Source organism: Panulirus ornatus, chromosome 61 (genome assembly GCF_036320965.1).
Source record: "Panulirus ornatus isolate Po-2019 chromosome 61, ASM3632096v1, whole genome shotgun sequence".
Lineage (NCBI taxonomy): Eukaryota > Metazoa > Arthropoda > Malacostraca > Decapoda > Palinuridae > Panulirus > Panulirus ornatus.
The window spans coordinates 3163391-3189065 of NC_092284.1; the positions used below are offsets into that span (position 1 = coordinate 3163391).

The 25675-nt window shown below is 36.4% G+C and overlaps 1 protein-coding gene across 4 annotated transcripts; it reads right to left on the reverse strand.

Annotated features, from left to right (window-relative positions):
- Positions 1-341: 341 nt before the first annotated feature.
- On the reverse strand, positions 342-25675 carry LOC139767485 (G patch domain-containing protein 2-like). 4 transcript variants are annotated; one of them, XM_071696909.1, is made up of 11 exons: positions 25540-25675; positions 24034-24209; positions 23573-23804; positions 22383-22571; positions 18699-18893; positions 16734-16950; positions 13828-13917; positions 13101-13199; positions 12257-12393; positions 10309-10502; positions 342-8849 (listed from the first exon to the last, which is right to left on the reverse strand). In XM_071696909.1, the coding sequence occupies exons 2-11, from the start codon at positions 24203-24205 to the stop codon at positions 8698-8700; spliced, it is 1677 nt and encodes a 558-aa protein (XP_071553010.1). In that variant the 5' UTR covers positions 24206-24209; positions 25540-25675; the 3' UTR covers positions 342-8697. The 4 variants fall into 4 exon arrangements, with proteins under 4 accessions (XP_071553010.1, XP_071553009.1, XP_071553012.1 ...); XM_071696908.1 differs by having other exon boundaries at positions 22383-22592; XM_071696911.1 differs by lacking the exon at positions 18699-18893 and having other exon boundaries at positions 22383-22592.

The window sequence follows — 25675 nt, forward strand, 5'->3', positions numbered from 1 at the left end:
GGGGGTGCTGTTTTTCATGTGTGGCAGGGCAGTTACGGAAATGGATGAAGGCCTCTTTCCATCATTTCCACACTTTTAGCTTATTCATCTGTACCACTGAACATCATATATCTTACACCCCCCATCCATTCACTCCCAACACATGTTCCAACTCCCCTTTCATCATGCTCATACACCCATGATATCCTTTCCATAAATGTCCACTGTTAACATCATTCATTCCTCTAACATTCCACTCCGTCACATGAATCCATATGGCGTGTTAAAAGCAGGTATGGTACCTATGTCCAAGGTCTCGTACCTCGAGTGAGAAGAAAAGGGGGATAATAAAAAGAGCTACATTAGCAAAAATCTTGTATTTTAAACAATCACACAAATAAATATTCCCACAAATACTTAATAACATAATTAACCAGCTCTGAAATTAATATACTATACAACATATATATTTAGGAACAATTAACAAATGTCCTGGCAAGAGCGACCAAGAAAACTCCAAGCATTCATCATACATTCTATTGTCTGGTGACCTTGTGCCACTTTTTTAAAGTTTCCAAGATGTTTCTTAAAATCTGAAAAAAATTTAAAAATACTCTTGATTACTGTTTATATGTACAATATGTGATCAAAATACAATAGAAGACAAAAATATAGGCTGGTATATTTACATGTAAAGTTAGTTAGAGAAGTATCAAGATTATACATTTAACCCTTTCAGTCCTAAGCTTGATATAGTTTTGCATACCCAAGCCTAAGGTTTATGAAAATTACGTTATACAGTAATACAATATCATGTTAAAAGAGGTAAAACAAACAAACCTTCCTTAACTGCAGAAATCCCTTAAGTTTTCTTAGCACTGCAACAGCTTGTGAGCTTCTGCGATGTACATGGAATCATGGGACCCATATAAAATATTATGATCATATCACTGTGTATCACAACTTTCCATGAAAAGTGCACTATAATTCTTCTCATGTTGCCACTTGTTTATATATGTGGCTGCTAGATGCATGGGTATCACTATTGCAGGTGGCAGACGCACAACCCATTAGCATCCTTCCACTTTCGTGTTTGTAAGGTAACCAACTGCTTTGAATTTCTAGGGGTGAAATAATACTGCCACTTCTATATAGTATATGTTACTCAAGGCCACTCCAAAATATTTGAAACGGGGCAGGAAACATCAGCACATACCTCATACAAATGTATGATTCAATTATGATTCTGGTTCCGTGAGTCTGGGGTACATATGTAAAACTGAAAGGGTTAAACATTTCTCAACCTGACTTCAGTCAAAAATAAACTGGGAAAACAAGGATTTATGAAAAACCTTCTTGTGCCTACATTATTACTAATGGAGTGATATATACTGTCATTACACAAAATCTTAAGATACAGTAGTAAGGAATCCCAATAAATCCTATGTATCCTTGTACACTAATAAAGCACTACGTTGCTGGGTTTTTAATATTTTTGTTTTTACCAAACTTACGCATATCCAAAATCATTTTCAGACATCAGTTTGCCTTGATACAATGAATATGATGCAATTATGGATATATGGAGTGAAATCTGGATATTATGAACTGTGACATACATTCATAAGATGTAAAGGTGACTGCTGTACATAGATAGATCTACATGATTGTACTATTGTCCCGGAATCATCTGGTTCATCCTTCCGTCTTTGCTACTTAAGTCTGTCATTCAAATGCTGTAAACAAAAAATCCACATCATCCACATAATAACTTCATTAAACTTAAGTCCATGCCATCCACACAATAACTTCATTAAACAATAGATCTCATACGGTGGAATTTACTTCCACCTTTGCCTTTTTTTATAATGTTTCCACTAATAAGAATCAGATCTACAAACACCTGAGGAGCTCTAATTAATTCCTTCCATGTTTTACTCATATATTACGAAGCACATTTTTGCCGATAACATGTTGGTTACTACAGAAAAATAAAGTCGTTTGTTGCATGTATATATAAATAAAAGGCTCTTCATTTAATCATGCCACTCTGAAATCCCACTGGTTAAATGAGCTTGCATCTGATACTGACCGATGTAGAGGTTTCGCAATAAATTGGTACATATTACTTATTACTAAGGTTTATGTTTCTTGGGTATGTTTTAGTTTTCTCATTACATATGATAAAACTGAACTGATGAATACACTAAAAGTGACAAGCAGGGACACTTCCAAAACACTTCCTTACAAGATAAGCATGTCTGGAGCAATGCAGGCATTTCTTGTGCATTACTGTTGTTGGCATACATTGTAATTTAGTTCCCAACCACACAATTGTGTTGCCAATAAAGAATCACAATTTAACAGCCTCTGCCCATTTTGACAATTGAGAGGGAACATGATCACATTAAAAGACATTTCCGCATGTACATACAGCACAGGTTGGGCTCTTACAGCTACAGATGAACTTCTTACACCTGAGACAACATCCAGCAATATAAGACAAAGGTTAAAGTGATACTCGCACATCTCTCAGCTGTGTATGGTCTATCCTCCAAGTCACAAAATATCTCACAGCTGTGTATTATCCTTCAATTCACAAATTTTCTTCCTTGACAGGCAGAAACGGCAGAGCAGTAATATCTATATGCCATGAAAGGTATTCAGCAACACAGTTCAGATGAACAAAACAGCACAAAGAAAGAAAGGGGAAGACTTTACCCACTAATCTGGTGGGTATAGATTCGCACTGTCACCACCACAATGACATTCAAACCTGACTCAGTTTATGACTAGCAGCCTTTAAGGCCTAACCAAAAATATTTAAAAATATTTAGGCTGTTTTTAATTCCTTTAAGCTTGCAAATGCTGTTGAGAAAGTTAAGACAATCTGGATACCTTGACTAAATGACTGGGCATGTACACACCATGCGAACAATCCCTTGTTACACAAAAGACTTTGCTTAGAACTGAGAGCATTGCCATAGTATATAGTGAGAACAAGTACAAGGCGACAATTATAAAAATATTTTAAATGTTTCACTTAGTAATCTACGCATAATTCAATGACTGAAATAATGTGCAATTCTGGGACAAACCATTACAATTCATGGGTGGAGAATGCAGCCACTGTACCCTGATGCCTCCTTAAATATTAAAAATGTGAAAAATATCAAAATTTCCAATGCATTAAAAACACGATAAAAGTTCATACATACAGAGTATCTTGTGACCTATGCCATAATTCTAAATACTGTACATACAGTGCAATACAAACCACTTCATGTAGCTATTCTCATAAAAAAGATCTGATAAAACTTCCCAAGCTCTCTCATCCACAGCAGTCTGTTGTGTATGAAAGAGCTTGGGAAGTGTCAGTTGTTGTTCGCTGATGATACAGCGCTGGTGGCTGATTCGTGTGAGAAACTGCAGAAGCTGGTGACTGAGTTTGGTAAAGTGTGTGAAAGAAGAATGCTGAGAGTAAATGTGAACAAGAGCAAGGTTATTAGGTACAGTAGGGTTGAGGGACAAGTTGATTGGGAGGTAAGTTTGAATGTAGAAAAACTGGAGGAAATGAAGTGTTTTAGATATCTGGGAGTAGATTTGGCAGCGGATGGAACCATGGAAGCAGAAGTGAGTCACAGGGTGGGGGAAGGGGCGAAAATCCTGGGAGCATTGAAAAATGTGTGGAAGGTGAGAACATTATCTTGGAGCAAAAATGGGTATGTTTGAAGGAATAGTGGTTCACCAATATTATATGGTTGCGAGGCACACGGTAAACAGTAAGGTCAACTCTGAAAACTCACAATCCAAGGAGTAATCTCTAATGTGTAGGACCATAGATTTTTTTGGAGTTTACATTCACAGACACATCATTTTCAAGATGACTCAAGCTAAGGTCTATGTTGAGTATAGTTGAAATCTTATGACAGGGTTTCAAAATTTTGAAGATTTTTTTTAAGTATAGATAACAGAACTCTGTATTACAGGAATGTAATATAATATTCCTGGTGAACTAAAACATCAGAGTTAACACCAAAGGATATCAGTTCAAGACCTTTGTAAAAAAAAAAAAATTGTAACAACTCTAGACATGCAATAAAAACTACCATCAATTTTTTTATGGAATTACGTTGAACAGATTAAAGGTACGCGCTCAGAAGTGTCCTTGACATTTCTCATATATTTTAAATACATCATTTCAACTCCAATATGATGTATCCTTTAATGTACAAACTTTTCCACTATCAAAGCAGGCTGTGATGTGCAGAATCTTACCTTAACATTTTGAATGCAAATAATTTCCACACCTTCCAGAGATATTTTTTTTAACATCAGTAGTAAAACCCACTGCAGTACAATTTTTCATGCTGATTATCAAAACAAAGTTGTTCAAATATGAGTGAAGTCTATCAGTGTGCTTCTTACCCTCAATTAAGGAGCTAAGTATATAAACACCTACAAAGCTCTAAATAATCCCTTCATTCTCTTTCCTACACTACATATTCTAGCTCTCTACCAAGATGGGCTTATTATAGCATGTTTTCCCCCCTTACAATAGTGTTTACTATAAAAAAAAAAAAAAATATGGCAATGACAACATAAATGCATTATGCCACACATAAAAGCAATATTATCTAAAATTCTGCGGGTTGCACATTTAAGAGTATACTAACAAAAATTGTATAAAGAAAGATGAATCAGAAACACGTTCTGGTCTAATCACAGCTACTGGATACTCTTGGAGGTAGTGTTCTAATATATAAAGAAAGAAAGTGAAATATGTTTATAATATATGAACATTGTTGAACAAGCTTACTTACTGATGCAAAGATACCAGTGAAGTTCTTGCCCACTACTGTCTAGATGTTTATTCCAGTGTTCTATAACTCTACAACTGAAGAACCCTTTCATGGACATTACAGACAGGCACTGGAACTTTGCATCTACAATCTGACTGAGGAAAGGATATAGTGTGCTTTTAACAAATGAGAACCTTAAACTGTGCTTACTCTCTTAGTGACCACAGCATCGTCAAACCAAATATATTAATAGCAAAATATATCTTCATAAAAATGATCAAGAATAGAAATGAATCTATTGAAGTCATCTGTAGGGAACAGTTATGAAGCAACAGATAATATTTATCTAAATTTGCAAAAATGCAGCTTGAAAATGCAAAAAATCAACACAAAAGTACATATCTAATACAATGGAAACAATATTCTACATGAATGGATAAAAAAGATTATAATAAAAAATGAGAAAATAAATCCTCAAAATCTTAGGGAATCAGAAAGGTTATCAGTACAGATTCCAACATCCATGAACTCCATCCCAGGAATAAGTAAAACAATTTTTACATATGTGTGTTAACTTCTGATTACATCATAATTATACGATTTTAACTGTCATACATTTGATGGGAGGGTTTTCCCTGTATATGAACAGATGTATCCCTGGGGATAGGGGAGAAAGAATACTTCCCACGTATTCCCTGCGTGTCCTTGGAGGCAACTAAAAGGGGAAGGAGTGAGGAGGGAGGCTGGAAATCCTCCCCTCTTGTTTTAAACTTTCCAAAAGAAGGAACAGAGAAGGGGCCAAGTGAGGATATTCCCTATAAGGCTCAGTCCTCTGTTCTTAGCGCTACTTTGCCAACGCGGAAAATGGCGAATATGTATGAAAAAATGAAAAGATGTATGAATATGGATATAAATATGTCTTTAACACATATATTTTTAACATTTTTCTACACCTGTTGCTTTTCCTGCCTTAGCAAGATAGCATATCAATATAATCATAAATCTACATATATAAACAAAGACATACAAACATATAGGCAGAGAAAAAATACATAGATATGCATTTAACACACTCACCCTTCCCTGTCTTAACAAGGTAACACAGGAACAGATAACAAGGATTTCGAGGAAAACTTCTTAACTCAGCCCCTTACTCTGTTCCTCTTAAAAACTAACAGATGAAGAGAGCATTTCCAAGCCTCCCAATGCCCTACCTAGTTGCTTTTTATAACATGTACGAGATACATAGATAGTATTCCTTCTCCTCTAACATTAGAAATCCCAAATATGAGGTATAGTAATGAAGGTAGTACTTGGTAGGCAGTCATCGCCCAGGAAGGTATATTACCCATCTGGATAGTGGGAGGGTTAGTAACTGCTGCATAGTGAGCCAGCACTTCAGTGGTAGTCAAGCTACACTCCTCTGACCCAGGAAGCAGTTTTTTTTCTTTCTGCCACCCAAGTGCCAACAGTAAATGAGCACGATTATAAAAATACTGAGGTAAACTTATCATATGTGTGATTTCTAAGAAAACATCTGTATGGGCCACCTTGCTCTGAATGAAGAACTGGCACATACACACTACAAACGGACACATACAGAAAAAATACAATCCACCATGATGGGCTGTATTGTAGATGCCAATTCAGTTGAGCACAACACTCCAAAGCATATATCTTACCTGCTTATCCATATATGAGGACTTTTCAGTCTATCTTACTTGCCTGCCCAAACATGAACATTTTTATGTAATGAAAAAAATGTCAGTTGATCTAAAATACCAGTTTGATATGAGCTTACTACGACACCTCTGACAAGCTTATACTAAAATTCAGGATTAGATCAATAAATATTTTTTCATACAGATGCAGTATGTGAGGTAGAAATACAATTCGTGTTATCACTTTGACATTCGAAGTATAATACTGTCTACAGCATAAACTTCTCTCAAGTTCGGGAATTTAATCCAGACTTAACTAATCTATGGCAAACTCTACATGTTTATGACCAGAATGGGAAATTATGGAAACCACCAACAAAATGGGGAAGAGACTTAGATTATATGTTAAAAACATATTGAATTATGAAGTACAAGACAATACTGAAAGATATACATCTCTAGACCCAAATCTATCCTGAGTTTAAAGTGTGTGTGTTTGTGTGTGTGGGTGCACAACTATCAGCCATAAAATGTATGTCCTCTACTAATATGAAAAACAGAAATCATTGTTGACTAAACAACCAAGGAAACTTACACAGCCCTTCTTTTTTCTTGCTGTTTCTATATACCCATCACTTCTTCAATACTATTGGCCATCTAAACTTATCTTCTCTAGCATTTAGCATACAATAACTTTAACCAAAATATCTCACAGATATTTTTCTCTGTACAGATCACAAACTAAACTATTGTAACTAAGTGTACCCTAATCCACTACTGTAATGAAAGGTCGAGCAGTAATAGTTAAGGCTCATGCCATCGTGCTCAAGGATGGTACCATCATGCTCAAGGTCATATGGTTGTGATTACCTTAACCCACTATAACTTACAAGTCCCTACAAAATTGTAAAAGATATTAATCTAAATTTTGTGTTGAAGTAAAATAAATGTATGTAATCTGTTCATTCTAAACATGTTAGACCAATAAACAAACAACTGATCACCATCAGAAATGTCATGGGCAATATGGGGATAATATTGGTGCCAATATTTTCTGTGACTAGGTATTAAGTAATTTTGAGGATCTTTCTCAGTCCAATGGCCTTTCAGTAACTGAAGGGTATATTAAATCATGCTTTTAACACACATATTACATAAACATATCCTACAAATGGAAAATTTTCTAAATTTTCACACATGGGCCTAACTTGGTTTAAGTGCTGGAGGTGGCAGCCAACCATGCAGTTCACCTTCTCCTTTCTAGGATGGTCAATAAATGGGTACCTGGCTAAGGCTGGGATATATATACAAATGGCATGTACAAGACTGCCATGATTAGGGCATTCAGTTGCCCATGCCATCTCAAAAAAAGAAAAAATAATAATAATAATAGAAAAAATAAAAAATGAAAAATAAATAAATGTCTATAATTACATTTAGAATGAAGCTGGCACTCTTAGGGAGTTGATTAAATTTTCAGCACGTTGCAAAACTTCTGTTACTACATTCCTAAAATACTTTCATAAAAAATACACACATACATAAATCGTCTTTTTAAATGCGTTCATGCTTCTCACAAGGGCAAAGTAGCATAAATAAAAGATGACTGGGTCTTAAAGGAAAAATCTCTGCCTAGCTCTTTCCACAGTTCCTTCTTTTGGACAGTATAACATGTGAATGAATGATTTCCTCCTTCTCCAACCCCTTTCAACAGAGGTGTGTAGGTAGTATTACATATAATATCCCCTTCTCTGGGCTCCTGCAACTTTATGGGTGCACTTCACTTAGGAGCAGGGAAATGATGGCCTCCTTTGAGAACGGCAGTCGTTGACAAAATTCTTGACACGGTGAGTGAGATGGTCCTTAATAAGGTTATATTCCTCTCCATCTAATGATGACAATATAACCATACTAAAGGTGACCTATTGCTTGTGGTAAAACTAGATATACACAGACAGGCCCTCCAGACTCTGTCTTCAGGTGATTACACCATGAATAAGTAACAAACACACACACACACACACACACACACACACACACACACACAGGCAAACACATGCACGCATATGACATGATTCCTTTATGAAGAAATGAGTCTGTCATTAGAAAATGGGAAATGCACATGCTTTATCATTAAAATTTGAGAATGATTAACAAGGAAAATCTATTCAGTACTAGCCTAAACAAAATGAAACAAAATTTATAGAGACAAGATCATATGGCAGTGTAGTATAAAAGTGAAGGGGAAACATAACTTAAAGAGTACAGTCATGAAGGCCTAGAGATGTTGGAGATGGAAGTGGGTCAGGCTCAGAATCAGCCAAGCGCTCAGAGAGTGAATCAGCACAGCAGTCACCAACATCATCGTCCCAACTGACGCTGGGCACTGGAGGACGATATGTAGTTCCTGGAAAACAGTAAAGCATCACCACAAATAATTAAAGTATGTTATCATACATTAAGAAAGTTCTTTATATAATCTTATGACTCTTCTAAGCAAATGGAAATTTATTACCAAAATGAGACTACTGCCTCAACTGTTGTTTGAGCTTTTGTGTATTATCTTCGTCAAAGTTTTACCACTTAGCTACTATTCACCCACCGTTCTGATACTATAAGCATCCTTCTATATGAAATTTTGAATAAGTTTCTTGGTATGGCCTCTTGTTGCTCTTTCTTTATCCTTCAAAGAAATTTCCACTGTTATACTGTCCATTGGCTTTTGACACTCAGATTGTAATCAATTCTTCCCTTTTCCTCACCTTGAAGTTGTAAGGAAGTCTCATTATTCTTCTCTATTAAATGATGGGCAAATTTACTGCCTCTAAACTATCCCTTTACCTTGACTCTCGTATTTCAGGTACCACCTATGTTGCCCTCTTCTAGGCCTTCTCTATTAGACTTCTAAGCGTCTCTAAGAGCAGTGATCAAACTTGAGATGCATATTCTAATTTAGGTATAATAAAAGTTTTAAACAGTTTATCCATGTTATTAAAACAATTCTAATATAAACAATTTCAACTGCCAATGAAATTGTGACATCTAGAATACAACAGCTAAGAGCTCCCAACAAGGCAGAATACTGTACTGCACACTTTGTGCCCCCTCCACCATCAACACCACCTCCACTACCCTGAAATATCTTCCATAACTAGTGGGCTTGGCACTGGGAAATAAGTACTCTCAAGCAGAGCGAGTCTCGCCCCACCCATAATTCAAACAAGAAATTCTAAGACCCCTCCACGATGATGCATGTAGTATCATTAGCCAGTGATGAGGGGTTAACTGTGCACAACACATACTCAGTCATGGGTGAGTGAAGGGGTGAAGTTTGCCCTAAAGGCTCTGTGAAAGAGAGTTTTGTAATCAAGTGTGCACAAGGGTGTGGTTATGTGCAATTAACAATTTACACATTACTGGGAGCATTTCAACAGTTCACGACAACAGATAAAGAAAATCACAATTGTGAATAACAAGCAAGAATGGTTCAGTATATGATCATTCAAAGAAAGGTGACTGCTGGGGATGGATACATTAAACAATACCCTAGAGGAAAGTATATGAAAGATGACTGAACAACAGTAAAGTAAATATAAGGATCAATAAACTTTATGTTAAACAAAAATAATGATCTAATTTGCTGATGATTATCAAGATATGCGGCGGACAGCAGTACCTATTATAAGAAAAGCTCAAAAGTAAAACAGAGAAATAAAAAGAGTAAAAAGACAATAAATGAATGGTGACTGAAAATAAAACAATGATCAGAAAAAATAAAAAAATTTTGAAAGGCAATTTTCTTACATCACAACAATTTCATTACGAAATTTCCTATAAAATTCAATTGAGTCATTCATAACTCTCACCTGATAAACCTGCACTATTGCTTATACTCTCCACCGAGTCATTGCTACCCTCCGTCAAGTTGTTGGATGGTGGTGGGGGTGTGCGTTTGCGGCGCTTCAAGTCACTGAGGGGTACTGGTAACCCACCGGGGAAGGTGCTACCACAAGCCAACGTTTCACCATCTACTTCCAGTCTCTGCCTGGTAATGGTGTTCCTGATGGTGAAACAATAATCTCAGTAATATATGAAAAGGACAAGTTATAAAATAATGTTTACACATAAGAAGACTCAATTACAGTAATGTTGTAGTTTCCCATTTATCTATTTGTCCATCTACCTGTCTATCATTACTCCATTCCTAATTTGGTCTTTAAAAATCACTCATACACACCCTCAACCCATACGCAGTACATTAATCAGAAATATGAACTTTCATCTTTGAATTAAGCTTTTTATTTTTCTACTTAATAAAATAGTAGGTTTTGAGAAAGAAAACGGACATAGAAAACTGTGTAAATGAACCACTAAACTTTGATGGAAAAGAGTAAGAATGAAAGTGTAAGTTAAACTTTTCAGTATTTCCTTGGATCACAAACCTGTTTTGATTATCTACAGCTGAATCTGCTAAACTTGATGTAAAATCCTGCACCTCACCATGTCTAACTTAAACTGAAATGGTGAAATAATTGTTGTTTCTTGTCAACCTCTGACTAGTTAAGACCACTTTGTTGCTTTTCTATGCATCTTATGATGCTACTTTGACAGACCACTATACACGTCATATGATACAGTCATTGCTCCTACCCTTCTTTGGACTACCAGCATAAATGTGACTCCACTAGTGACCCAAAGATGTCATTACAAACCTTCCCCCAAAATGGCAAAAATTTCACATTCCCCAGTTACCCACAGATCACCATGCGGGAAGCAAATGTGTCAACATTTTGAGGTGTCACATGTAAGTGCCCACTCTCTCACCCAAAGTACATAATACAGAGGCACTTGATGAGTACAGAAACGAAAAGGAAAACTTCTAAAGAGAAGAATAATTGAAAAAGAGAATGTAAAGGCACAGCATCTGCATCTTACCATGAACAAAGCTGAAGACAAAAGTAATGGTAGACTGCAATGATTAATGGATTAAGACAAGTCAACACCCATATAGCTTTCTTTCTTTTGACGGACATGGTTTTGTGCCAACTGAATTCTAGTTTCAGAAAACTTGACTGTGGTGTAATGAAATAAAATGGCTTGACAAAAGCTAGCATCATTTCTTTCATATATGCTAACTATTTCCCGTGAGAAAGAGACAGTGTCCACAACAGATGACTGGGCCTTACAGGAAAAATCCTCATTAAAAAAAAAAAAACGATTAGTTATGAAAAATAAGAATTTGTAAATGCAAAACTTTCCAAATAATCTGTCCATAAGCAAACATTCAGTTTTAAACACCTGTTCCTACATTCTCCCTCACTGCATCTGTGTAAGTGACTGGTATGCATATTTTGACATTAAAAACTAAGGATTTCAGCACTGGCAGCATTTTCCTACAGTTTGTTTAGAGACATCTTAAAATCAATCAGTGTTTCTACAATTGGCTGATTTTTCCCTTAGTTTTTATGGAGCCCAGCTACACTAAAACTAGCTATTATGTAATTACATTGTCCCTCTCTTTCTTCATACTGCAAAACTGTAAAATTTGCTTCTTTCGTTATCTTTCCCTCTTTCTGTATCCTCTCTGATTTCAAAAGTCAGGTCTACATTTACTTAAGAAGCTCCAAATAATTTCTATGTATTTCCTTTATCTTTGTTTCCTCAATAAATTCTTATCACTTTCCATGGCTTCAACTGAAGCATGTCTTTATTTCATGCAAAGTCAAGTAGTGCATGGTTTTTGTTCAAGCCATGTTGGCTACAATGAAAAACAAAAACTACGGCCTAATATCTGACCATGCTTGAGTTACACACCTGGTCTTAGTAAGTATAGGAGCAGTTTGGTCATCACTGCTACGGATGGTGAGAGAGTACAAATTGGCCAGTCGGTTCAGCTGGTCTCGATCCTTGTCAGTCATGGGTCTAAGACGTAGCTCAGACTGCCGTGGGTCCTGGAAAAGAGACCAGAGATTCATTCCATTAATACAGGTAACAAAATTTTAAACATATAATGGACCTAAGTGATTTTTACTCAACTTTACAACTTTAATTCTTAACTCTTCTTTAATGTATTGTATTGTAAACACTGATAATACTTCCATAATAACAAAAGTGGTTGCATTTCAGGTAGGAACCCCATTTCCAGAAAACATCATTCCAACTTAGGTGCATTTGACATTGGCTGTGTATTGGGCCTGCAACTCTTTGCAGGAAGCTTTGTACATCTGATCCATTATAATGACAACAGAAAATGTATGGTTACTGCAAAAGTGGCTGAAATAAGAGTAAAGACTAATTCTTGCAGAACTCTGGATGTCTGTGATAGAAGACACTTCCCCAAGTAACTCCGAATAATAAGCAGAAGAAAAACCAAAATAATGTCATTTTGTATGCACAATATACTACATACATAAGTGTTAACTGAATCTGTCTGTATGAGGTTGCACCACAAGTGAAACATCATCTTTGGTGAGGCTGTATCACTGGGAGTACATGTTTTCCTGTTACAGGAAGTAGTGCTGCCTTGGGATGCAGAAGCCTCCGGAAAGAGGTCCTGGGTAACACCAGGACTCATTCTTAAAAATAAGTCCTTTGGGTAATTATAAATAAATAACCTACATAAACTTAAGCAACAGAATTCTCATTATCATCAACCCACCTGCAAGAACCTTGAGACTTTGTCATTCACTGAGGATACTATGCTAAACCCAGGCTTCCTGTCTCGTAGTCTTCTTCGCCCGGCACGAATTTCGCGTCTCTGAAAGTTCAAGCTTTAATCAATACCTACATAAACTTATCTCTGTTTCCCACCTCAGCAGCTGCTAAAATAATGTAATTACTGCTAAAATAATGTAATTACAGACAGAACTGAATCTCACTCATTCATCCCACCCATAAAGATTTATACATAAATGTGTAAGGTACAATAACCATTAATATAAAAATATGAACTAATTATTGTAAGAATATCTTTCTTCATTACAGGGTTGATTTATATATCAATTCTTAACTTTTTAAGTCTAAAGCATGACAGAATTTGTGAGATCCAGCTCATGTCCTCTGCCATCTGAAAAACTGCAGTACCTCAACCCTCAAAGTGTTAGGAATGTTAATCTGTCATCTTCCCTTTGGTAGAGCTATAACTATACATTTTTAAAGCATTTTTAGTACACTGTAACGTATGACCTCTGATTTAACTAAACAATTCTAAAATTTTATGCTGCTGAAGTGTTCAAATTCTATAAGAAACTTGAAATCTCTCCTGCCCTGACACTTTGAGAGCATAATAAAACTGTGAGATTAGCCTTCACCAACTACAGGCCCCAACATGAGTCGACAAACCTCATCTGAAAAATAGTCAGGGAGCTTCAATGGCCAATACTTACCAAAAGCCTCTCTCTCAGCTTTTGGAATCTAAGTCTGCAGGCTTGCTGATTCTCCACAGACATTGTCTCATACCTCTCTTTGAACAGAGCCTGGAAAGGAAAGAGGGAAGCAACTCACGCCACCCATCAAAAAACATGTGCTAGAAGGTACTCTGTACAGGCCCCAGTTACGAGACAAATGTTCTCTTAAACCATGCGAGCATTTTAAATTTGAAACACGATCCTCTTTCTCAATAAACATGTAAAAATCTGTTCAGGGGTTCATTATATATATAAAGCTACACAATTATCTAAATCTCACATCTAGTCAAACCATTCACACAAAATTATAAATCTGATCAATAAAATGGATCTTTGAAGAGTGACATTCACACAACTATAAACAGTGTATTCACATCTATTACATACATCAGAAAATATTGTGTCACCACTCTTTGCTCCTGGAGGATTTTTAAAAGTTAACACCAAACTGTGAACAAGGTGATAGAAAAAGTTTCTATCTGTCTGCATGCAACACATCAACAGGTTCTACAGGGTCTACACGACAGTAAATAATGATATTATATTTCTGACACTAAAAAGACTCTTGACAGGCACAGAGTGTTTACAACCATACCACATACTCAAAAACTAGACAGACCTTCAATATTTTCTGTCTAAACAAGGAATTTTTTGATTAACATGATAACAAAAACAAAACAAAAAAAACGTGCAAGACTCATTACGAACAGTGGTATGGATGCACTGACAAATCTTTTTGTATGATAATGGTCACTGAAAATCAGTTTAGGTGATGGAGAGACTTTCTTGGACTCTGCATTACGATGAAGCTGAGAAGAATCATGGCTCTTCTCAAACTAGTGTAGTCTCAGCTGGAAATTCTTAATGGAAGAAAGTTATTGAAATCACCTATAAAAAGTCCATCTGGAAAAAAAAAGCTTTAATAATTCAACAAGTCGGGTGTACACACAGCCATAAATCACTCTCCTACCTAATCAGGCTATCTACTCTGACCATAAGCAAACCAAGAAATTCAACCCTGGGGTAGGCAGGAGGGGAAAATCTGGACTTCCTAGATTCATCAAATCACACCATTGAGAAAACCCTCATTCCTGTCAGACTTACTTTCTTCAGTATTAAAAATCAAAAGGATGAACAAACTACCCTAAAAAGCTACCTATATGGTTGGCAACCACTGTACTCATAACACATAAGAAGTATACAACCAAGAGAGGCCTGTTCACAAACACCAGATAGTGTAGCCATTAAAACTGAAAGGAGACACTAATCAAAGAAAAAGGCAAGACTGTTATAATCATAAATATGAGAAAAGTGATCTAAAAACCAATTCTGTAAAGGAATAAATATATTTACGAACTAATCTATATACAATCAGTAAAAGTCCCGATAATCTGCAATCTATCTAAAACAAAATCCAACACACAATGTTTACTCTAAGAAAATATGAGAAACCATGAACAAAATTCAAATATGGTTAATTAACCTTCACCTAGAACAATGTGGAAAATCTGAGCAACCTGAAATAGTTTTATCAGGGAAAATCAACTTCCATGAGAAAGCAAAACTACTCATACCACCCTTACTAAAGAACAGTGTCGAACGTTTAAGTTAACAGAATGAAAATACCCAATAAAATTCTGTATTTGCAGGGTTAGCCAATGAACATAACCATCTCTGCTACTGGTGCTTTTGCTTATGCAAGAGAAAAGCAAGGTTTCTTATACTGATGTGAAAGAAATAACAAATTTCAGGCTATCTAACATTTTCCTACATGAAATTATCATACTTCAAAATTCATCTTCTGAAAATTTCAGTTTGAAACCTTCAGCTTCAAGGTTACAACCAAAATGATCATATGTGAAAAACTAAATATTTTCAATACTTTTTTAAGCAATAAATAAAATTCAGTTAAAAATCTGCATCTGAACAGGGTATCAGGACAACTGGAGAGATTAAAATCTTTGCCATCTTAGTTAATGTTTTGACAATTAGTCAAGGTTCTGGAAAAATGTGCCACAACAAAAGATTAAAACATAAACTTTTGAGCTCCAAATCATCTAGATATAATCATGAAGTCTTAACCACCTCAAAGGTCAAAATAATCACACAAAATGAGAAAATACACTAACAATAAAAAGCTGCATCCTTATGTGTGAGTACACTTGTATATGTAGGCATTACAAAAATACAAAAAGGCCTAAAAACTACTGCCCTGAAGCACAAGTACACAGCATTTCATTCATGCAACAGACTTCTTTGCTTAATGTTTTTAACTTTGCGACTCAAAAGTCCAGTGATAGCACGCATATAGCTAGATGGGCAAAGGTGTGAGGAAAAAGACATCCTAACTCCATATGCAGGTAATCATTTACTGTATATAACGAGACTGTTAATTAACATATATCAAAAAAATATTAACAACAACCACAGGACAAATAACAAAAAATACAAAACATTCACAAAAGCGTTTAAAAAAATCTGCATTTAGCTTACAAAACTATCAACCTGTAACAACTGCAACGCTCTATTTGATTTTCAATATATAACTGACTGGCCTACAAGACAGAATAGTTATCATTCATTACAAGCACATCTGATTATGAGTAACAGAAGCTGTCATTAATTGCAGAAAAGGTTTGTGTTATATGCCTGTTACTTAATTTCATGCCAATTTTAAGGACTGCCTTACACTTTTCAAACTGTAAAATTTAAAATGGACAAGTAACTATCAAATATTCACAAATCCTTCTGCCATGAAGACAACTAAGGGGGGTTTATACTTTTCAACCGTAATATTTGAATACAAAGCTGATAAATCAGGAATGGTAAATAGTCTCAATACAACAAAAACACACTTTAAGATAAGTCAAACACATTCACAGTACCTTAGCAGAAGATGACAGACCAAATTCACTGTCATTCCACCACGCTAGACGATTTGAGAAATTTCTCTGCCGTGTTGCATTTGTTGAACCAGGAACCCCATACACAGGATCTGGCTCTGCAAACCAATCACTCTGCTCATCGTCAGCCTCTCTCCCTTCATCACAAGTATATATACCAGTCTCACTCTCACTACTGCTCTCACTGCTGCTGTGCTCCCTGTGAATTTTCAAATATCTCATCAATAAACGTCAGACAACTTCCATGCCTATCATTCCCTGTACTAAGAAAAAAAGTAAGGCATATTCTCAGATCTACTAAAGAAAAGCATTCTCAGCCATTTAAACTGGGAACAATACAAGCTTTACACTTAAAAGGTGTTCATGAGACCCCAGCGCTCCTTTTTCAATTACCTCAAATGAAAACTTTGACCAAATTTACTTATGTGCAAAATACAAGTAACAAAAACCAATCTCTTGTGAAAGTTTATGATGCATTCACATTGAATTCATGACTATGACCAGAACTGCCTCAAATTTGAACTCATCATACAGAGAACTTAGCTTAAAAGATGTGCACTAATTTACACACACAAGTCTACATGATCTAAATACTATACGCCTAAAGCGTAATTGGGGTTGGATGGGGAGCATGCTGAATATGTGTCTGACAGCTGCAAGCCTGTTTCCAAGTTCAAAGCTGACAGGTATATCCAGTCTTTTTGCAAACATTTCTTTTATTACCCATGTTCATACCTTTAAATGTCCTTGAATCAATAGACAGTGTTTAAAACATTAACTGAAGAATTTTGCATGAATGTTGGTTGGGTGATAAGTGAGGCAGTTACCACTTGTTTCCATAGTGATACTGGACACTGTGTAACAAACATGAAATGCCTCAGCAAATACATATGAGGGCAGAAGTAGCAGCATACAAGAAAAGCAAAGACAAAGAAGCAATGAGGAAATGGAGAGAAGAGATACTAAATCTGAAAGATCATGTAAAATCAGAAAACATATTGACTGAGAAAGCTGATGGTGTGTTGAAATAGTCTGGACATAAGGAGAGAATGAGTGAGGACTGGTTAACAAAGAGGATATATGGGAACAAGAAGGGATAGACCAAAACAGGTACAAAAAAACAGAGTGAAAGAGGTTTTGAGTGATCAGGGTTTGAACATGCAGGAGGGTGAAAGGTGGGCACAGGATAGAGTGAATTGAAATGATGTGGTAAACAGGGGTCATTGTACTGACAATGGACTGAACCAGGGCATGTGAGGCAGCTGGGGGTAAACCATGGAAAGGTCTATATGGCCTGGTTGTGGATTAGGAGCTGTGTTTTGGTGCACTGCACATGACAGCTAAAGAGAGGATGTAAGCAAATGCAGCCCTTCTTCATCCATTCCTGATACTATCTTACTAACACGGAAAATGGCGATCGAGTATGAAATAAAAACATGCTTTACAGTGGGCAATAACGTCTCCATTTTGAGTCAATGTGGGTTAAACCGCCAAATAATCAAAATACTCAAGAGGACTAAAAACCACGGGGCAAGCAAAGTTGGTACTTGTGTTCACTTGGTGAATGTCTACTGCTTGAAGCTCTGCCAACAGGAGGCTACATTAATAGCTTCATGGACAAAACAACCATAAAATGACGATCACACAATTTTTGATATTCTTGGATGATCTCAGTTAGTTAAGTCTGAAAGCAATCATGAAAAGCTGGCCAATGGGTGATTTTCAGCTGAAAAACATTTCTATTATAATTCACATAATTGAAAAAAACTGTAATGTTTGATCCATTAAATACAATATAAAAAACACAAAAAGCTCTATTACAGTTTTCTTTTGACCACTACAGAAGTTCACAAAATCTGCCAATAATAAATTTCAGTCTTTTCTAGCCACTGCCATCCACAACAAACTCTATTAGTTTTACAGATTAAATTTCTTTTCATTACTTACATATTGGCATCATCTGAGTAATCAAATTCCATGCTGTCCTCAGTGCTTGCCTGGGATGTGCGGTGGACACGAAGACTGTGAAAATGACTAGACGAAGACCCATGACGCTTGCTGTTTGACATATGCTGCCCAGCACACCACTCCACACTTCGTTCTTTGCCCCGTTTGCGTTTTCCCGCAGATATGGCTAGATACCTGTCACCACAATAAAAGAACAAATTTAAGTAAAGGAGGCTCCAGCGCGCCTGAGTTACTTGTATGAACCCGAGATCTATGAGCCTCTGAGGTGGGGACATACATCATTAGGATTTCAAATAAAACCATTTAAGTCTCAGTATCAACATGACACTTCATGCTACATACAGCTGTAACTGGCCACTTCAGTCATCAAAACAAATATGACACTCACAATTAACAGAATACTTCATGCTGTAAAAGTGAATGCAACTGGCTATGTGGTTATGGAGAATTTTAAACAAAATTTCACATAACACAATTAAAACTGCATGCCCCTAAAACAGGAGCACAAACAACATAAAGGATTTCATTTAATCAAACTTCATTATCATTTTTCAGTATGACTTCAATCCAATGATGACTGCAAATGGCTCAGTAATTTAGGGGAATAGGACTTTTAGATGAATTCCCTATTTATAACCAAAAGTGTACTATCACATGCTCTTATAAACAAGAGCTTCTGTGATTTCTAGACACTTTGTTTAAGTTTATATTCTGTAAATCAGAATGATCCTTTACGTCAGATATCAATGAAAACAGAAAAGTAACTTTTACAGGGTTTTCAAATATGCTCCCTCTATGGCCCCATGCATTCACATCTCATACACGTGAAGTGCTAGTGACCCTGAAATGTATTTCATCTTGATTCGAGAAGTTAGTAAAATAATCCATGGCAAACATGACAATAAATGACCCAGTATCCTAGAAGAGTATTTCTGTTATCTTCCATTTTTAACCCTATGCACAACAATCTGACCCCTTGTCCTATAGCAGGAGCACAAATGATTGAGCTTAACTACACATATCAATCTGATGCTCCATGGAAAATAGACCTAAAACTGGCCAAGTAGTACTGGGACAGAAGATCGCATCATATTTCTATTTAATGTTAAATAATAATACTCAAAAACATTTTCATTTAATGACAGCCATCATAGATAACAAAAGAACTTCATTTCCACAACCTTGATGCATTTGCACAATGATTAATCATTTGAAATTTCATTAATAATGATGAGTAGTCTTTTTTATTAGAATTCAAAGCAGAGTTGATAATTATTCATAAAAATTTATCAACACTGGGGGTTAATCAATGCACAGAGTTAATGAAAGGACGACAGAAGAGGGATACTGGACAATGAGCAAAAAACTGTATTCACTTTAGGTGAATATATGCAGTAACAACACCAGTAATAATCTGATACATACGAAATGACTTTTCATATACCAAACATAGTTTTAGTACTGGTCACATTTCACCAGGCGGATGCAAAGCATTTAAAATGTTAAACAATAATCTGACTTGTGTTGACGATTGCTTACTCTGCTTGTCAAGTGGTAAATTTTGTTATCTTGTAAACCTACCGATAGCAGACTTTTACCATACATAATTGCCTTTCCCACCCCAGCTATTTAATTCAGGAACAAAATGAACTGTGGCATCACTGAAAAACAGAAAATCTCTGGTTCTAATGTAAAATGTAACAAAACCAGAGCTAACCATACACAGCACAAACGCCACAAACTATGCAGAGAATCATCTTGACAAAGTAAAGATATTGGCACTCATTTTGGAACAGACTACTCATCCAAACCCAAAAATAAGTGGTGTGGTATCTGAGCCATTCTGACCCTCATAGACTCTGTAATTCTAAATGCTTTAGATGTTTTCAAAAGTAAAACATATAAGCAACGCCAAAGTCATGTGTATAAGGGATTTCATAAGCCATGATCCTTATCAAAAATGATCGCTCACATTTTTAATAATAATATCCTCTTGTAGCATTGACAACTGTCTCTGGAAACATAATAAAAATCTGACTTAAAAAAAAAAATAGAGGCAAGGTGGTCAGGGTTTCTACCCAATCTACAGCTTACCTAAACCCTTCATCAACTGGGCCACGCTTGTGAAATCCATTTAAATGACACACTGCATTTTCATGCAGTTTTCACTTGCTATCATAAGCAAATGTAATTAACTCACTTTTCTAAATTACAATGTCCTTCTTAGTATCTTTATCAAGTGAAAAAATAATGTTACAGTTTTAAGACATGAAACTTCAAAATAACTGGGAAGCCATATGCTCATAACTATGAGTTATAACTACACAAATTTTGAATTTTGGTCCTCAATACACTGGTTGCAAATGTGCAAATCCCTTAAAGTCTCACAACTTCTTGTTAATACTACACTTCAAAACTAATCTACCTGATGAAACAAGCGTTCACCAGTAATTCAGACAATGACATATAAAGAATGAAGATGTGGGCAGGGTATGCAGCGCAAATCAACAGGAAGACACACGGATGAGTCTTTAAGATCATGAGGCAACGTACCAAGTATAAATTTTGCTAACCAAGGTGATTCATGGTAAAATGGCTGAAGGCAAAATTATTAGAGGATGAGGTAGACCAAGAAAATGTTGGTTAGTTGGAGTGAATGGCTGAAGAGGATGAGGCAGACTGCATAAGTGATGCTTACTTGGAGTGACAGAACTAATTAGAACTAGATATTTGCAGTGAAGATGCAGGAGCACGGTTTGAGACTGGATGTAATGGAAATGTGTGTGTTTGTGAAGGTGGTGCATATGAAGAATTTGGTCTCACTTGATGAATAAACTAAATATGCAGAGTGGAAAATTAAACATTTTTACCCACATGGAAATTCATATTTCACTTTAATAATGGTGAAGTAAGAAACTATATGTACCTAATCCATCCCCAAGAACTTGGAAACAGACTTAATGACATTACAGATATGTAGATTATCATTAACATATCACATCGTGCCAGAAAAAGCCACATTCTCTCATAATAATTCAATGAGAAAATAACATAAAATGCATAAAGCACAAAAGGGTAAACTACAACCAACGTACTATGCCTATGCCTCCCTCCTTACAGTGCTCTATTGTCTCACTCACACTGAACCTCAATGCAACAAGCTACACACCTTATACAAACCCTCTTTGTATACTACCAGAGTAGATGCTTATGCAGATATAAACCTTATGATCATCCTCTCAGGCATGGTAACAAGTCAAGAGGATAAACAAATAGGGATATAATCAATAATTGTTGCAGAGATTCTATATCAAGAAATAAAAGAACAAAGATGTTTACTATTTCAAAGACAATGTGATGTCAGAAGACATGAAACTACAAAAAGTCAGATAGAATTAATGTTAAAATGAGAATAAATTCAAAATATTCAGCCATACATGCAGAAATCCAAGGTATTGGACAGATTTTTTTACCAAATTGTTTCAACCACCAAAGTGAGGCAGCACCAGGAACAAATGAACAGTGACCTCATTTGCACACATCCAGCTCTAGCTGTCATGTACACACTAGCACCTACCATCCACACCCAAGCTCTAAACACTATTCCATGGTTTTACTTCAGACAAATGAAAATTATAAAAAAAAGATGTTCTATGATCTTACCGGTTCTCAGAATCGGGCGACGGTCTCAAGAATTTCTTCCTGCGACTGTTGGACACCCCAGACAAAATGGCAGAGGCGATGGCAGTGGGCTTGGACGTGGGCAGGCCAGAAGGCAAGACACCTGGCACTTGTGCAGTAGAGGTGGAGGGTATATCCGGGTCCAGGGCCAACCGCTTGCATTTTCTCTTCCTACACAAGAAAGGGTTGATACTGAAAGCCGTTAGTGGACTTCTGACTTCTTCAGACATTAGTTCTAGATTAAAAATGGCAGTTACTGGGAAACTTTTACACCAGGAAAGCATTAAAAATGGCAATCACAGGGGAAACTTTTACACATGGAAAGACTAAAATTGACAGTCACTGGGAAACTTTTACATGTGGAAAGCACTAAAGAGCAATCATCTTTTTCATACCATTATTTCAATATCTAACTGTCATATATTCCATTTAAGTAAACATCAGCCAACTATGTTTATGTAAGAAAATAAACTGCTGCTCCAATAACCCATTTCCATCATTTACACGCAGGTGGTTTACACATAATGCCATTCAAACACATCGCTACACCTAACAGGCCCAGATAATTGCCAGATCTCTCTCTCATAAAGCACCTGCCACTTTATTCATTTTCACACATCTTGTAATCCATACAACAAATAAGATTTTCGACCATGCAGCCATTCCCTTTATACAAATCCATGCTTCATCAGTACGTAGTGTTAAGTGGGCTACACCAAGTGAGCTAACTTCTTTTGACACACACAATGCATTAATAGCTAGTTTCATTGCATCCTGGATAATTTAGTCTTCATCCCAACACCGAATACATACACTTATGTATGAAAAAAATGCTTAATTATTTCAATCTACTGTTTTATCATTCAAACTTGTTTTTTCCTAAATGCAACCACTCTGCACTTCCTTGCAGTCACATTCAGTTTTCCTTATAAAACATAACTTGCTAATCAGTTCTACAGGTATTTTGGCAACAGAAAATTTAAATTCTTCTCTCACATGCCTATAACTGTTTATAATTCATATCATTATCTCACATACAGTATAACAAAATTCTTTTCTTATAAAATCAGACTTGCCGTGAAGTTCCATAACAATTTCATCAACAGAAAATTAAAGGAATATTTCATACAACAGCAACAAACCTAAAGCATGCGAGAAAATCCAATACCTACCTCCGATTGTGAGGCCGAACAGGTGAGAAATTTTCATTGACTGAGTCAGATTCGACTAAGTTTGAAGATGCTCGGTGGTGTGTCAAAAGCTGGGTGCGGTGGCGAGGCTCAGGAGGAGGGCTCATATCATCGGAATCAGTTAGAGGTATAGAAGATTTGTTGTCCTGAGAGAGAAGTACCTCACCAATGCTGCTGGAAGAATCCTCACTTAACCCACGGTTGCTGGATAAACCTGGAAAACAAGAACAGATATAAGCAACAGAAATGTGTCAAAGGCTTATTTACAGTTTTCATCTACCTGTTGAAAGCATTATCATTTGGGCAGTCTGACTTGGAACAAAACAAAACAAAAAATCAGGAATGAAAACATTTAACTTCTTATATCTCAGCAAAAGTAATAAGTCAACTGTTCATTGTCTTGAAATAACACAATTAGTTTACATAAATCCTTCAGTCTTTACTTAAGTTGTTGGCCAACTTGGCACGGCGCTTAAATCCTCGTCTCTTGCGATGGTACTGTGGGAGCTGAGATTCATCCAGGGCGTGTGAAAGGTCAGACACAAGAGCATCCATTTTGTGCCGTAAGTCCACCGCCGTCACCACTCGCAGCCTGTCCCCACCTCCACTCGCCATACCACTACCAACAGAAATTTTTTCTGCTTTCAGACTGTCTCATAGTCAAGCATCTAACATATATACACTCTTTCCTATCTCTTTCAACTTACGCTTAAGGTAGAAAATAAACAGACATATATGTGTACATAATTGTTCACACTCTGAAAACTAGAAATGGTTTAAAGTTGACATATGTACGAAGAATATCATACTACTAAAACATACAGTAATAGAAATCCGTAATAAATGCACAAGAAGAAGAGCATTTGACATAAACCTTCCTCCCTACAAAAGCATATCGAACTAAGTAATCAATGGTCACCAAACATCAAACGATTATCTTATCAAGCTTATGAAGAAACAACCGAACACCTGTTACTGGCAATGGCAGGAATGGTTACAGTGTGGGACTGAGTGTGATGTTGGCTCTCTCCCATGGGAAACAATAATTCTAAGCGCATGTTTTTAAGTCTCTGTGGAAGAATGAAAAAGGCATCGCAGGTATACATAAAAACACTGCTAAATTTTTTGGTAAATTGAATCCCTCAGGCAAAGTGCAATAATGACTTCGTGAGTTCTGTCGACGTCTAATGAAATGTCATCATTCCTACATCTTCCCTGCTCTTCAGAACCCTATCGAAAAATTAACACCTATGTAGCGGTTGTTTTGCCAACATATTGGAAATAATGAGTTGAGTGATATTACGCCAACAAATTAATTTCCTTCAGTTTCGCTGGTCAATTAGGGTCATCTAGTTTTACCCGAAGAAAACATTTCTTATTAAGCGTAACAATTTGAGTCAATATCAGTTCTGAGGGGTAAACAAAACCAATAATTAATATGACCAAGTCCAGCTCTGGTGGGGCTTGTCACTGAGGTCTGACCGCCGTGTTCATGAAGCGCGGGGAAGACGTGGGAGTTAAATCTGTCCATTAAGGTCGCTCTTAAGTTGCCGACAGTTGAACTACACCTAATCAAACGGTTCAGTCTAGGGGTGGGGGAGGAGAATAATATGTCGGCATTATTTGGCCTGAAATTCTGGGCCTAAAATAATAAACCCTTACCACAGTTCATCACCCCGACTCCCCTACTGTATTACCTCATCACACATATGTTTGCCAAGACTACACGTATATTACAATACCATCTACCATTTTCTTTAGTAAATGGTCATCATGATAAGGTAATCCCAGGGAAAAAAGACCCAAAAACTGACCCCAAAAACTACCATTGAAGTTAATCCCTTTGCCACTCGTAACCAAAACAAAATGGAAGACTGCAAGTGTCTCTCCATCTCTAATTATACCCGAGCGGTAATGGCAGACATCTTGTCACATTTATCATTCATTACCTCCATGCACTGTGAGCCTCTATGCCAGCATGTAACACCTGCCACCGTAAAATAGCGGCTGTATCAGCAAGTGAAAATCCCGCGTCTATTTTCTCTCATTGATCCTCCAGACACTAACGCAACGTTCCAATACTCC

What these genes read in the sequence shown, in the direction of transcription:
- LOC139767485 (XM_071696908.1), bottom strand. Translation starts at nt 24,205, where the DNA reads ATGGCGAGTGGAGGTGGGGACAGGCTGCGAGTGGTGACGGCGGTGGAC. An exon ending in CAAGTTGGCCAACAACTTAA is followed by an intron (nt 23,805 to 24,033) that starts GTAAAGACTGAA and finishes CTTGTTTTCCAG; the next exon opens with GTTTATCCAGCAACCGTGGG. An exon ending in GTTCGGCCTCACAATCGGAG is followed by an intron (nt 22,593 to 23,572) that starts GTAGGTATTGGA and finishes AACGGCTTTCAG; the next exon opens with TATCAACCCTTTCTTGTGTA.